The sequence below is a fragment of the Sarcophilus harrisii genome, chromosome 2 (assembly GCF_902635505.1).
Source record: "Sarcophilus harrisii chromosome 2, mSarHar1.11, whole genome shotgun sequence".
NCBI classification, from domain to species: Eukaryota; Metazoa; Chordata; class Mammalia; order Dasyuromorphia; family Dasyuridae; genus Sarcophilus; species Sarcophilus harrisii.
In genome coordinates, this window is record NC_045427.1 from 522,224,944 (window position 1) to 522,240,266 (window position 15,323).

General features: G+C 34.5%; 2 protein-coding genes across 10 annotated transcripts in view; one reads left to right on the forward strand and one right to left on the reverse strand.

The window, feature by feature from the left end:
- LOC116421025 (collagen alpha-1(III) chain-like) overlaps positions 1-12,114 on the reverse strand; it is a 53,233-nt gene extending 41,119 nt beyond the window's left edge. The window contains exon 1 of the mRNA XM_031949348.1: positions 12,072-12,114. Coding sequence (XP_031805208.1) covers positions 12,072-12,114 — 43 coding nt within the window. The remainder of the gene's footprint in view (positions 1-12,071) is intronic.
- Positions 1-15,323, forward strand: part of HERC1 (HECT and RLD domain containing E3 ubiquitin protein ligase family member 1) — a 189,782-nt gene that overhangs the window by 3,485 nt on the left and 170,974 nt on the right. The window lies entirely within an intron of this gene.

Consider the following 15,323-nt stretch of genomic DNA (forward strand, 5'->3'; position numbering starts at 1 on the left):
GTTTTGGATCTAGAAAATCATTCTCTCACATTTTAGTGGCAAAATGAAACAACTCTAATATGAGAAATGATTTCATTTGATAAGGTGGCATAGCAGAAATAATGCTGTAAAGTATTTGAGGAGACCTTAGTTTCTACCATTTATTATCAGTATGACCTTGCCTCCTTGACATAATGAAGGGTAATAATTCTTCTCTGTTGAAGATAATGGGCTGAATCCAGTGATCTTTTGAATGGTCAGTTTTATAATTCTCTGTCTAATCAATATAACTTAGAACAATATAATTTTCAGCCTAAAAAGAGACTGATACATCAAATAGTGGCTTCCCTCCTTTGGATTGTGAGAATGAATCCATGGTCATGAATCAAATAAGTAAGCAAATATACTTTCAATAGACCAAATGAATGTATTGAACAAATTCATTTCACATTTCACTTTTTTCATGTGTTAATGTATTTATAATCAATACAATTCAAATGAACTTAAAAGCATTATTGAATTCTTGGATTATGTACTTTTCAGTCACTAGAAATTAATATTTTAGCTTCTATGAAGGGTAAGAGAGAGAGATTTTTTTGACCTTAAAAAGGAGTCCTCATCCTTGGAAAAAGATTGGCAAAAACCAAATTAGTTTTCTGCAACCCAGGTTTCCTTGAAAAAGCATTTTAGAAAGATGAATCGGGCATTGTTGTCCAGGAACAAATTCTGCTTAAAGACTGGTGCTGAACATGCTATCTGATAAGTGAATGGACCCTGGAACTTGGAGCACAGTGCTTATTAGCACAAATAGAGAAAGCCTTCCCTCTCTCCCCAGAAGTTTCCTTAGAGTGGGTCAATCATGTGCTGCAGAAAGAACACTGATTGCAGTAGAGGACCTGCTTCTGATACTTAACTGTGATTATTATTGCTTATTAACTTTGGACTAAATGGCCTCTAATAACTGCTAAACTCTAAGGTCCTGTGATACTAAGTAGAATTAAATTTTGAGCTAGTCTACTCAGAAAAGTACTTTAATCCAATTTAACTACTCTTCTTTTAGGACTCTCTTTTGGCCATAGAAATTTAATTTGGTGAATGTGACCTGATTGGCTATTGCTTTGACAGTTCTAGGAGTTTGCATTTGTGGGAAAGTCAGGAAAGGGTTGGAAATTGTGTACTAATTCCTTTTGGGGTGCAATGACTATGGTTTTTGTTTTTGCAGGCAGTGCCTGGTACATTTGTAGATACTTTTATTAATTGAGTAGAGGGCTCCCTATTGACTCTCTGTACTTCATTTTTACTTTTTTTTTTTTTTCCCCATACCAGCATATTGGTTTTTTTTGTATGTGGTGTTAGTGCTCAACTTTCCTGGGATCCCTTCTAGGGGTTATCCAGTAAGACCTAATAGAAAGACCATTTCAGCACATCATGATGATTAGTGCCCTTGGTATAAAACAACCTAAAAAGGAGATTTGTTTAGTTTATGTAAACTAGGTATTTTTAATATTTCAAAATAAATATCACAATCCATAGTACAGTTTTTAGATTTGCAGCTTGCAGAATAAATATTATTTAGTCTGTTTTAAAGATGCAAAGATGACAAGTACACAGAGGTTATGGATTTTTTGCATTAAGCTTTTTTAACATTGTTCCCGAAGTTGGAAAGCATTTTAGGTGCTTCATTACATATAGTAATTATGCTAGGCAAAATGTGGAAAAGAATCACTTTAAGTTGAAGTTTGTGTGTTGCATTGTTATCTTTCGTGCCTAACACAGTGCCTGGCATTTTGTGGGCACTTAATAAATACTTGTTGATTGATTGTATATAGACTTTTCTGTTAAAATTGTGTGGAGTTGTAATTGGCACACCCCTTATGTTCTCTAAGGCAGTTAGGTGATGCAGTGGTTATATATACACCACTGAACCTGGAGTCAGGAAGACCTATTTCAAATCTGGTCTCAGACACTTACTAGCTGAGTGACACTGGGGCAAGCTTCCTCATCTGTAAAATGAGCTGGAGAAGGAAATGGCAGACCCCTCCACAGTGCCTTTGCCAAGAAAACCCCAAATGAGGTCATGAGGAATCAGACATGACTGAAATGACTGAGCAACAACAAATAATGGCCCTTTAATCAGGAAGAGATGAGTGTTCCTTACTCCAGACCTGGCACCATCTCCTGCACCACCTACCTGCCCCATGTAAATGCTAGCTGTTAATTTGTACATCATTATCACAGCTTCTGCCTCCCAGCCCTCCCTCAACAACTATCTCCCTAGAAGTCTTCTCATAACAAATAAGTATAGCCAAACAAAACAGATACACATGTTGACTGTGTCTGAAAATGATCCATATCATTCCTTCAGCTCCTCTAATTCATTACACTTCTCTGGTTTTCTATTTGGAGTCCCCTGTATTTGGCCTGTTCAATTGGGTAGGAATAAGAATCTGTCTTGGGGTGGTGTTTATACGAATAGAGAAGGAAAAAAATTGTATTGGGCAAATTTTTAAGATGCAAATAATTGATGCAAGCTTCCCAAACATTTTATGAGAGCACTGCCTTGTAAAGTTTTCTATCTGAGATTGAATCTCAGCTCTGAGATTTAACTAGTTCAGTGATCCTGAGCAAATCATTAATCTTTCTGATCCTCAGTTTCCTTGTTTTTAATTTTACTTGGTGAAGACTGAAATGTAGGAGGAAGCTAGAATATGAAGAGCTTTAAATTCCAAATTAAAGAATTTTGTATGTAATCTTGGAGGGTAGTGGCAGGGAGCCTCTGGAGTTTATTGAGTAGGGTTGTGACATGGTTTGATTTGTTCTTTGAGAAAGTCATTGTAGTTAGTGACCGAATGGAAGATGGATTGGAATGGGGAAAGACTTGAGACAAAGCAGACACACTAACAAGCTTTTACAGTAGCCTAAGTGTGAGGTGATGAGGCCCTACATTAGTGTGGTAGCAGTGTCAGAAATGAGAAGAAGCGACCTATTGGAGAGATTTTGTAAATGTGAAATTGACAGCTGTTACAAATCTGAGAGGTGAGAGATAGTAGTGGGAAGGTTGAGTAAGATATTTAGATTGCAAGCCTGAGGAACTGAAGATGGTATTGCTCTCTTCAGTAATAGAAGAAAGTAGATGACAGTTTAGAGGGATAGAAAATTTTGTTTTTGGATGTGTTTAATTCAGAATAGTTATTGTAAATCCAGCTTAAGATGGCTGAAAGCAGAGAATAATACATATGAAAGAAATTATTTGAGTTGGAATGGATTTTTGTTTTGAATTGTCACTAGTCACTTATAAATTCAGTAGGTCAAAATTTGACAGTGCTTATAGTAGTTTTCTTAAATTGCCCATCTTACAATTGAGAGTTTTCTTAATTAAATATTCTCTGTTGGTAGCTGACTTTTTAGTTTCTTGGTTTATTTGCTTTTTCATTCATTCATTTACTTACTTTTCTATTTATTTATTTTTAGCCTTTCTATAGAATGTGATTCTGAATTTGAAACCTTTGTTATCTGTTGACAGGTGTGATATTCAGGATAGGTCTATTTATGCTGCTGCTTTATATCAGTTCTAGAATATTGCTGTTTATTTCTGGCATTTCAAGGTAGCGAATTCAAGTTAAGGAAATTTATTTTATTAAGTGAATTTTCAGAAAATAATAAATGTCTGTATCTCAATGTAAATTGAAAAACACAATCTAAAGCAAAAGATAAGCACACTTTTGCATTATTTGTTAATTTGGAGTACCCAAAGTACTTACTTTGGGAGTACTTATTTCTGTTCATTTGGGCAAACAAAGATTGATTGAATGCTATGTGATAAGTAAATTAATAATTTTAAAAATTTTGCTTTTTTATTATGAACTTTACAAGTACCCTAGAATATAAATATTTCTCTTTAAAAAGAAAAAAAACAGTAGAAAATAAATTAATATGAACCATGGAGTTGATAACTCCGAAAGGTTGAAGGTATTGTTGCATGGTATTAGGAGAAAAGAGTGCTTTATCAGGGAGTCAGGAAGCTAGTATTTTAGCCTCTTCCCCTAGCTTAGGTAATATAGCATAATTTAGGCTACTTATTTCCTTTAAGCTTCATTGTACACATTTTAAAGAGTTAGATGGATGAGATGATGTCCAGGATTCCTTCTAGCTGTAACACTTTGATTTTGTTTGAAGGATTGGAAAGCCTTTTAAGGGTCCTCACTGTTCAATTCTATCCAATTCCTCTCTGATCCTATATTTCAGGCTGTGTATGCTGTACATTTGTGTAGAAAGCTTAAATGGAAATTGCTCCACTCTTACCACCCAAGAAAACAAAATAAAAACATATATGGTTGCTATTTTGGCTTATTATATCTTGTTTATATTTGTTTTGCTTTAAAGGACATAGTTATTTTGGTTTAGAGAAACAATTATTAAATCCCCTTCCCTCCATCTAGAATAAGAATATACTTAGAAATGATGTGATGCAATTTAAGGGCAGATGATGTCACAAAGAAAGAAAAAGAAAAAATTTGCAGGTATGTACATATCATAGCAAAGACAATGATCACAAGAAAACATCAATATACTCTCTGAAGAGGCTCTAGTTTGTGGTTTTGTAATGAAGGGTTATTATTACTTAAATTGAAGCCTTGTGTCAAATACCTCAAACTAATCTTTTATCTCATCACTGCAATTCTTTATTCCAAGGCTGTAGATCATAACTCATCCATAGCTGCTTATCCTGTTATTCATATTCAATGTTCATGAGTTCTTTGGCACAAAAATATTTCATTTAAAAAAAGTGCCAAATTTCTGCAGTTTACCCAGTTGCATTAGATGCCTTTCTCTATTCATTTACATAGACAATCTACCATAGCAACATGTGACTTGTTTATTGTTTTTCAATTAATATTGGCACATGACATCCCACCCAGATTTATTTCCTTTGCCTCATCCATTTCCTTGATGTCATTTTTATATTTTTTCATTTGTAATTCCTTTTTTGTAATGTGTTGTTTCCTGCCAAGCCCAAAACGTTTCTCTTTTCTTTTGGGTGATCCATAATACTTGAAGAAAATATTTAAAAGATGGCCCTTTGCTTGGGAGAGAAGCTCTGGTCATTAAAATAACTTTGTATTTTCCCCCTGGCAATTCAGCTGATTTTTGTCCACTTCCTGTTAAATTCTATTATAACATTCTTCCTTTCTAAGCATGTGAGTAATTGATATTAGAATCCATATGTGACCCTTGGCAAGTCACTTATACTTAATTTTTCTCAAAAGTAAAAGAAGGATAATAATAACACCAACTTCCCAGGTTTGTTGAGATGATAAAGGTATTTGTAATGTGTTTTGCAAACCTTAAAGTGTATGTAAATGCTGGCTATTAGCACTATTCATCCATAAATTGTACAAAATTGTATAAAGCCCTTTGCAAAAAATACAAATGTACACAAATGTTCATCTTTAGGTCAAGCTACTATATTAAAAATTACAATATTACCTAAATTAATTTACTTGATTCATTGCAATACCAAATACTCAAAATGATATTTTATGAGCTAGAAAAAAAATTGGCAATTGATAGGGAGGAACAAAAGGGCCAGGAATCTCAAGATTCATGAAAAAATTGGGAAGTAACAAACCACCTTGAGAGGTCAGTACTATTATTACCTCCCTTTTAATTATGATGAGAATAATAAAAGAGAAGTTAAGTGACTTGTTTAGCATACCTTGTAGAGATCAAAGGAAGAAGAACCAATATGTACAAAATATTTATGACAGTTGTTTTTGTAGTAGCAAAAAAGTTGGAAACTAAAGAAATGATTAGAAGTTGTATTTTATGAATTTAATGAAATATTTTTGTGCCAAAGAAGATTATGGGCAGTTTCAGAGGAGACTGGGAAGACTTCTTTTGAAACTGGTGCAAAGTTACAAGATAGTAATCCTTACAAGAAAAACAACTTTGAAAGACTTTAAAACTGAGCAACACTGGAAAGCTGTAAGTCCAAAAGAATGAAGATGAAATATATCACTACACTATTGTTAGTGATGAATTTAAAATGCACTGTGAGATATACTTTTAGACAAGGGCAATATGGGAATTTGTTTTGCTTTACTGAGCATCTATGTATTGAGGGCTTGCTTTATTTTTAAATATGCTCATTGGGCAAGAGAGTGCTAGGAGGGACAGACCAACAAAAGAAAAAATAAAATATAAGGTGTAGTTCTCAGAAGGAAAGGGCGAGGCATACAAGATGAAATTTGGGTGATGTAGAAACAGAACATATCAATGAAAACTTTATTTTAAAAAGCTGAATGTAGCGGCAGCTTAGGTGGCACAGTGGGTAGAGCACCAGCCCTGAAGTCAGGAGGACCTGAGTTCAAATTTGATCTCAGAGACTTAACACTGTCTAGCTGTGTGAACCTGGGCAAGTCACTTAACCCCAATTGCCTCAGGAAAAAAAAAAAAAAGGAAAGAAAGAAAATCTGAATTTAATGGTTTCATTGCCCTTGATGGTGAAAGACTCTTAAAAATATCATTGTAGATATGATCCATTTTGTGTCTGCTTGTTCTCTTTTCATTTTCATCCTTAAAGAACCTTACAATGACTTTTCTTAATTTGATGTTTCATCAAGTTTTCTGGAAACTTGTTTTTTCCTTATATTATCACTGCTTGTGAATTGAGAATAAGAAGAAATGACAAGATTTAGCAATGATTTGGGTATGGAGAAACTTGAAACAGGAAGACCATTCAGAAAGCCATTTCAATTAAGATATCAATTTTCTATGTTAATTATTTGCTTGAACTTAGGTGTTTCTTTCTGCCTTTGACTTTTTGAGTGAATGCCTATGCTTTAGTTTTACATATATTTGTATTATTATATTTCAAGTAAAAAGCAAGGATTGCACATATTTTCATCTATCTAATTATCATTATAATTATCAGAAAAAAACAAAAACATTGAAATTAACTATGTTTTTAGCAGACGGGAAATGACTTTTTGTTGTTGTAGGAAACATGCCTAAATCACTTATTTTTAAAAACATTTAAAACTTAATATCTTCACATACATGATAGAGAATAGAGAGTTCCATATGAAATTTCATTTTATGTTACTTATTTTAATTTTCTTTATGATGTTGCTATCTTTGCATAGAATGTCCTGCTGGTCACTTTATCCTTTCAGCTCATATTACATAAGATTCTCTGAAATTGTCAGTTTCTTAATGTATAATTATAAATTATAATGACTTAATTTATAATTTATAATAACATTTGTATGCATATTACATTCATATACTATACCTGGTATGTTAAGTCAATCCCAGTTATCTAAGAGGCAATTTAAAGAAATCCCTTATATTCTAGATATTTCCTTTTCCTTTTTCCCTCCTTTTGAGCCCCTTTCAGTGTCAGGCAATTTGTTTTGTGATTCTTACCTTCTTGCTATTATCGGCTTTTCCTCCCCTCCCCATAACTGCTTTTTCCCTGTAGAGTTTTATGAATGTCTTCTTCAGACTTTGTGTTTAATCTTTCTTTGTAAATTTGAATTTCATCTGATGTCTCCCTTTACTTACTTTTTCCTCTTTGTTGAAAAGTTAGTGGCTGTTCTAGGAATACAATCTGAATAGAAAATGGAATAGGAGATTACTATTTTTAGGAGTAGTGAAAGGGAAGGCATACAGTATCTATCTAGCTTAACATTGTGGTTAGGTCTAACTAAAGTTTTGTTGTGCTGTGCTGTTTGTTTTGTTATCGCATAGAAAGACGAGAACTTTTTTATATTTAGTGATGAGGTGTTAATCCATGAAACAACAGGCATTGTTTAAGTGCTTGTTATGTGTCAGATGTCAGGGTTCTGGTGATGGCTACAGCAAAAAATGAAATGGCTCTTGCTTTTAAGATTTAGACATTGTGTACACACAGGTGTCAGACTTGAAATTAGGAAGGCTTGAGTCTTGAATCAAGCCTTTTACTCTTATGTGTTGTCCTGAGCAAGTCATTTTCTCTCTTAGCCCCCAATTTCCTCATCTGTAAAATGGAGATAACTACTTTACTCAAGGTTGTTGTGAGGATCAAATAATTTGCAAATCCCCAAATGACATAGAAGAGATGCTAGTTGTTATCATTATATATAATATACCATATTTAATATCAATTTAATGTATATATGTAATAATCACATATAATATAAATATATATACAAAATAAGCATAAGGTAACTTCTGAGAGAAAACATTGGCAGGTGAGTGAATCAGAAAGATCTCATGGAAGAATTAGTACTTGAGATGAACTTTGAAGGTGCCAAGGTGTATTCTAAGGGATTAGAGAAGAGGAGGGGAGGACTAAGTTCCAGTCATTAGGGGACAATGTGTGCAAAATCAAGGAAGATGAGAGATAAAATATATGTGAGAAGTGGCAAGAAAGTTAGGTGAGCAGGAGGTGTAATAGGAAGTCATTGAAAATTTTATTATTATTATTATAGCTTTTTATTTACAAAGCATATGCATGGGTAATTTTTCAACATTGACCCTTGCAAAACCTGGTCCAACTTTTCTCCTCCTTTCCTCCACCCCCTCCCCTAGATGGCAGGTTGACCCAGTACATGTTAAATATGTTCAAATATATGTTAAATATACCATATGTATACATAATTATATAGTTATCTTGCTGCACAAGAAAAATTGGATTTAGAAAGAAGGTAAAAATAACTTGAGAAGGAAAATAAAAATTCAAGCAGACAATAACAGAAGGAGTGGAAATGTTATGTTGTGGTCCACACTTATTTCCCATAGTCCTTTCTCTGGGCGTAGCTGGTTCTCTTCATTACTGAACATTTGGAACTGATTTGGATCATCTCCTTGTTGAAGAGAGCCATGTCTATCAGAATTGATCATCATATAGTATTGTTGTTGAGTTATATAAATGATCTCCTGGTTCTGCTTATTTCACTTAGCATCATTTTATGTAAGTCTTTTCAAGCCTTTCTGAAATCATCCTGCTGGTCATTTCTTACAGAATAATAATATTCTATAACATTCATATGCCACAATTTATTCAGCCATTCTCAAATTGATGGGCATCTGTTGAGTTTCCAGTTTGTGGCCACTACAAAAAGGACTGCCCCAAACATTTTTGCACATACAGGTCCCTTTCCCTTCTTTAAGATCTCTTTGGGTATAGGCCCAATAGAAACACTGCTGGATCAAAGGGTATAACCCTTTGGGAATAGTACCAAATCACTCTCCACAATGGTTGGCTCCCTTCACAATTCCACCAACAATGTATCAGTGTTCCAGTTTTCCCATTTCCCTTCCAAAATTCATCATTATCTTTTCCTGTCATTCTAGCCAGTCTGACAGGTGTGTAGTGGTATCTCAGAGTTGTCTTAATTTGCATTTCTCTGAGCAATAATGATTTGGAGCACCTTTTCATATGACTAGAAATATATTCAATTTCTTCATCTGAAAATTGTCTGTTCATATTCTTTGACCATTTATCAATTGGAGAATGGCTTGATTTCTTATAAATTAGAGTCAATTCTCTGTATACTTTGGAAATGAGGCTTTTATCAGAACTTTTGACTGTAAAAATGTTTTCCCAGTTTATTGGGAAGCCATTGGAATTTAACGATTAAGGCATTGATATGGACAGACCTATGCTTTAAGAAGATCATTTTGGCAGCTTTATGTGGAATGGATAAGGAAAAGGGGAGAGGCCTGAGTCAAGGTGATCAGGTAATGAGAGTTTAAACTTAGAATAGTTGACTTTTGAAGGGAACTGGAGAGAGGTCATGATTGATAGAAATATTGAAGAGGAAGAATTTACTATATTTGGCAACTGATAAGATATGTGTATTGAAGGAGAACAAACCATCAAGGTTGACTTAGGTGGTAAATTGAGTGGTTGGAAGACTGGTATCTCCCTTGACAAGAAATTACGTAGATTCAAAGAGCAGTAGGTTTAAGGGAAAACAATCAATTTTGTTTTAGATCCGTTGAACTTGAGATATTTCAAGAAGATCCATTTCGAAATGTTTAATAGATGAAACTATAACTCAGGAGAGAGACAAAGGCTAGATATAGGGAGTCATTGAATAAAGATGATCATTCAAAGATGTTAATAGGAGTCACAGTGAGAGAGAAGGGAAGACAGGATAGAGCCTTGGGGAACACACCCTTTAGGAGCATGGAGAGAGAGAGAGAGAGAGAGAGAGAGAGAGAGAGAGAGAGAGAGAGAGAGAGAAGAATATTCAAGAAGAGAAGGCACTCATAAGTATCAAATGGTGCAGAGAGGTTAAGAGTCATGAAGACTGAGAAAAGATCTATCAGATTTGGCAATTAAAAGATCATTGGTAACGCTGGAGAATGCAGTTTCAGTTGCATGATGAAGTCGGAAGCTAGATTACAAAAGGTGGAGAACTGAAGTGAGAGAAAAGTAAGCGAAAGCAGAGTATAGACAGTTCCTTCTGTCTTCTTCCTCTCCTCTCCCCCCCACCCCCCTTTCTGGAATTTGGATGAGGATGGAGTGTCATAGGATGATAGCTTAAAAGGATGGCAGGGAGGGTGAAATGAGGTTATTTTACAAAATCACTGGATAGGCAGAACTCTGGCAGGGATAGGATCCACCTTGCTCCCCACTAGTGACTATCCCATATCATCTCTCTTCCAAGCCTACTAGTCTGTTCTCTTTCTCTCTCTCTTATATCTGAGGGAGACACCACACTTTGCTGGGAAAATAAGAGGCTATTTCTTTTGATCTTCTACTCCTCTCTTCTGTATTTCACAACTTTTTTTGACATCCCCTGTTCTATTCTCTTTTACTCCTAGTCCAGACTTGTGAGTGGCTGAGGTAGTTGAGATCAGGAGTATCTATCTGTACAGTTTGACATAGGAAGATGTAAACACTTTAAAGAATATTAGATTTTATAATGGGGAGGGGAGTGTCTTAGAAATAGTATTTTTTGGATGATGACCCTGAAACTCAAAGAAGCAGATTGCCCAGGATTATACAATAACTCTTACATTTTTGAAGGTTTGTATGTGTTGATGTATTTACTTTCTACATGTCAGATATTTGATAATGTTGATTGATTAATTAATTAATGATTGTTGAAAATTTGCTAAAAGTAATGTTTAATTTGGTGTTGGCTTGGGTTTATAAAAACTACTACTTTTTGAGTGGATACACCATTACATATCTTAACACATCAAGTTTGATGGAAGTTCATTTAGTATTTTAGGAATTAGGTCCAGTTTTGAAAACTTTTGCCAGCTACTACAATATCTAGATGGTAAACTGAATCAAAGATGTTTTAATAGATTAAGTTTTTGTTGATATTTGGTTCTAAAGTTATTTGTGGAACCAATAAACAAATGTGAAATATTTCCCAGTAAAGCTAAATTAGAGCCATTGCTTTAATAAAATGCAGCAGCAAATTCAAATATTCCTCCTTTCTTTCAGAAGAGAATTCAGGCACTGTCATTAATTTTGTATTATCAAGAATTAGAGTGGAAAGGAATCCTTAGGGATCATTGATTTCACTTATTTTACAAATGAGGAAATTGACAACAGAATATATGTTCATTTTCCAGAGTCAAGCACTAAATTAGTTACAGAGCTGATCTGTCAGTTAACATTTCCTAAGTGTCTCTTAACTTGCCTTGTCTCTGGGGATACAAAGACAGAAATGGACCTAAAGAACCTCATATTTTATTAGGGGCAATAACATAGAGAAATAAGTATATGTAAAATAAATACAAAGGTTAGTGGGATGGGGAAGGAAGTGGAAGTATTAGCAGCTTTGGAAGATCAGGAAACATCTCTTATATACTTGAACTTGGAAGATATTTGGAGGGGTAAGGAGAGAGTTGATTCCAGGTATGAGGGACACAGTATATACAAAGTAATGAAGAGAGGAGATGGAATGTAATGGATTGTAGAGGTCAGGCAAGGTAGTGTGCTAAAACTGGAAATGTAGGTTGGAGCTTATTTGTGGAACTGTTCTCCAGTTCCTAGTCCAGTCTAATCACCATATTATGCAGATATTATGCAAAGTTAGTTTGCAGATTGGATCAAGTTACTATGCAGATACTTAATGTACCTGGAAAGATGATTTTGGCTAGGTTCAGCAGGGCTGAAAGCATGTTGGAAAGTAGTTAGTTTTTTTTGTTACTATAAAAAAAAAACAGGAGCTGCCATATGCTGAAGAAGTTTATTTAGCCCATATGGTGACATTAAAATTGGTTCTTTTGAAGTGTAGGCTATCTGATCCCAATACCCTTTATTTTACAAATGAGAAAACTGAGGCATGTGAGGTTAAGTGACTTATTCCTGGTATCCTTTAGACAATAAATGGCATAGCTGGGATTTGAAAAGTGGGTCATCCTCTAATTCCAGAATGCATTGCTCTTTTTATTGTACCATGCTGCCTGCCATTTCCATGCTTTATAGGGAGCCATTTTATATTTACCTGTACAAATGCAGTTTTCAAAGTTCAAATTTCCATAGGTGTAGAAAAAATATACTTATATTTTTGGATTATTACAATTCAAAGCAAGAAATCATTTGGTTATATTAAGCTACTGTAATAAATTTTTTTTTGGAGGAAAAATGCAAACTTTTAGTTCTTAATAGGAATGACAAGGTCAGGACAATATTAATTATATCAGCTATTGTTTAAAATTCATATTAGCTTTGTGAATATTAGTTCTATTTAACTTTTTAAAGTAAAAGGAATAACCAAGGCTATCTATAAATATTTATTGGTTGATTGATCTCACATTTAGTTTTTTGAATTACGCTTTTTTTCTCTTCTCAGATTACCTTGTATTAATTGTTTTTGTGGTATAATTGTCCCAGAAAGCAGAGACAATTTTAAAAATTTCTGTTGTCAGTGCCTAGCTGTAATAGTCTTCTCTAAAATGTAATATTCTAAATTGTGGTATATGAAAATTATGGAATATTACTGTTCTGTAAGAAATGACCAACAGGATGATTTCAGAAAGGCCTGGAGAGACTTACACGAACTGATGCTTAGCGAAATGAGCAGGACCAGGAGATCATTATATACTTCAACAACAATACTAGATGATGACCAGTTCTGATGGATCAGGCCATCCTCAGCAACGAGATCAACCAAATCATTTCTAATGGAGCAGTAATGAACTGAACTAGCTATACCCAGAAAAAGAACTCTGGGAGATGACTAAAAACCATTACATTGAATTCCCAATCCCTATATTTATGCACACCTGCATTTTTGATTTCCTTCACAAGCTAATTGTACAATAATTCAGAGTCTGATTCTTTTTGTACAGCAAAATAATGTTTTGGTCATGTATACTTATTGTGTATCTAAGTTATATTTTAATATATTTAACATCTACTGGTCATCCTGCCATTTAGGGGAGGGGGTGGGGGGGGTAAGAGGTGAAAAATTGGAACAAGAGGTTTGGCAATTGTTAATGCTGTAAAGTTACCCATGTATATATCCTGTAAATAAAAGGCTATTAAATTAAAAAAAAAATAAAATGTAATATTCTCTTGTTGGGGTTTCCTTGGGGTTTCTGGAGACAGCCTTAGTTTCAATTCAGTGATTCCTGAACCAAATGCAGACAGGTAGTAAAGTCCAAATCTTTTATTGTCTCTTTCTAAGTCTTGTCTCCTTTCCTGCAGCCCGGTTAGCGTTCTTAAAGGCCTTCTATAGTCTTGGTTCTGCCTGCCTTCTCTGGCTTCTGAATCTCCCAGACTGACTCCTGGTTGAGGCTCCTAGTTTATGTATGCTATCTTAAAGGTGTGAATCTTGTAGAACTCTAGTAAGTACTAAGTACATGTACTGACGTAGAGAACTGTTAAATACCATGCTAAATAATCATTGTCTCTTATCAATTCCACTGACTTAGCACCTTGTTTCAAGTTCTGGCACATAACAGCTAGCAGTGTCTCACATGTATCTGGTACTTAATAAATGCCAGTTGAACTCATGACCTTTCCCCAAAAATTCTTTCCCTTACTTGAATTCCATCTTAGTATCAAGAATTCCTTCATCTTTCCAGTCACCCACTCGGTCTAGATGCTAGATTCCTTACTTTCTCTTAAGATCTTATACTGGCAACTTTACCATATCATTATTTCTTTCAGTACTCCTCTCTTCTGACACTGCCATCAAGCCAGGTTTAAGTTCTCCTCACTTCTTTCCTGCACTATTAAAATAACCTTCTAATAATTCTAAAACTCAATTTTTTGCTCTACTCCATTCATCTGCTAGAGTTATTTTCCAAAGGTGAAGTTCTTACCCATGTCACCTCTCTCTTCAATAAAATTCACTGATTTCCCATTACCTGTAGGATTGAACATGAAATCATCTTTTTTAAAAATTATTAAAGCTTTTTATTTACAAAACATTTGCATGGGTAATTTTTCAACATTAACTTTTGCAAAACCTTCTGTGCCAAATTTTTCCCTCTTTACCCCACCCCCCTTCCCTTCCCTACATGGCATGTAGTCCAATATATGTTAAAGTACAGAACATAAAATCTTCTGTTTCACTTTCAAATTCTTTCATGATCTGGCCTTCTCTTGCCTTTCTAATTTTCTTGCGCTTACACAATACCTGGCCTGTAGGAAATAGCCACTTTTATAATAGCATATTAGCTTATTGACTCATTGTAAAACCTTATTTCCCCTCTGTATTTTATGAAATCCAGTGTCAATGGCCTCCTTGTCCTTCCTCTTGCAAAATACCTCAACTCCTAGTGTAGTACATTTTTTTAAATTATAGATTTTTATTTACAAATATATGCATAGGCAATTTTTCAGCATTGACAGTTGGAAATCCTTTTGTTCCAACTTTTTCCCTCCTTCCCCTCACCCCTTCCCCCAGATGGCAGGTTGACCAATACATGTTAAATATGTTAAAAAGTATAAGTTAAATACAATATATGTCTACGAGACCAAACAGTTATTTTGCTATTAAAAAGAGTTGGACTTTGAAATAGTGTACAATTAGCCTGTGAAGGAAATCAAAAATGCAGGTGGACAAAAATAGAGGGATTAGGAATTCTATGTAGTGATTCATAGTCATCTTCCAGAGTTCTTTTGCTGGGCGTAGCTCTATTGGAACTGATTTGGTTCATCTCATTGTTGAAGTGGGCCACATCCATCAGAATTGATCATCATATAATATTGTTGTTGAAGTATATAATGATCTCCTGGTCCTGCTCATTTCACTCAGCATCAGTTCATGTAAGTCTCTCCAGGCCTTTCTGAAATCATCCTGTTGGTCATTTCTTACAGAATGATAATATTCCATAATATTCGTATACCACAATTCATCCATTCTCCAATGGATGGG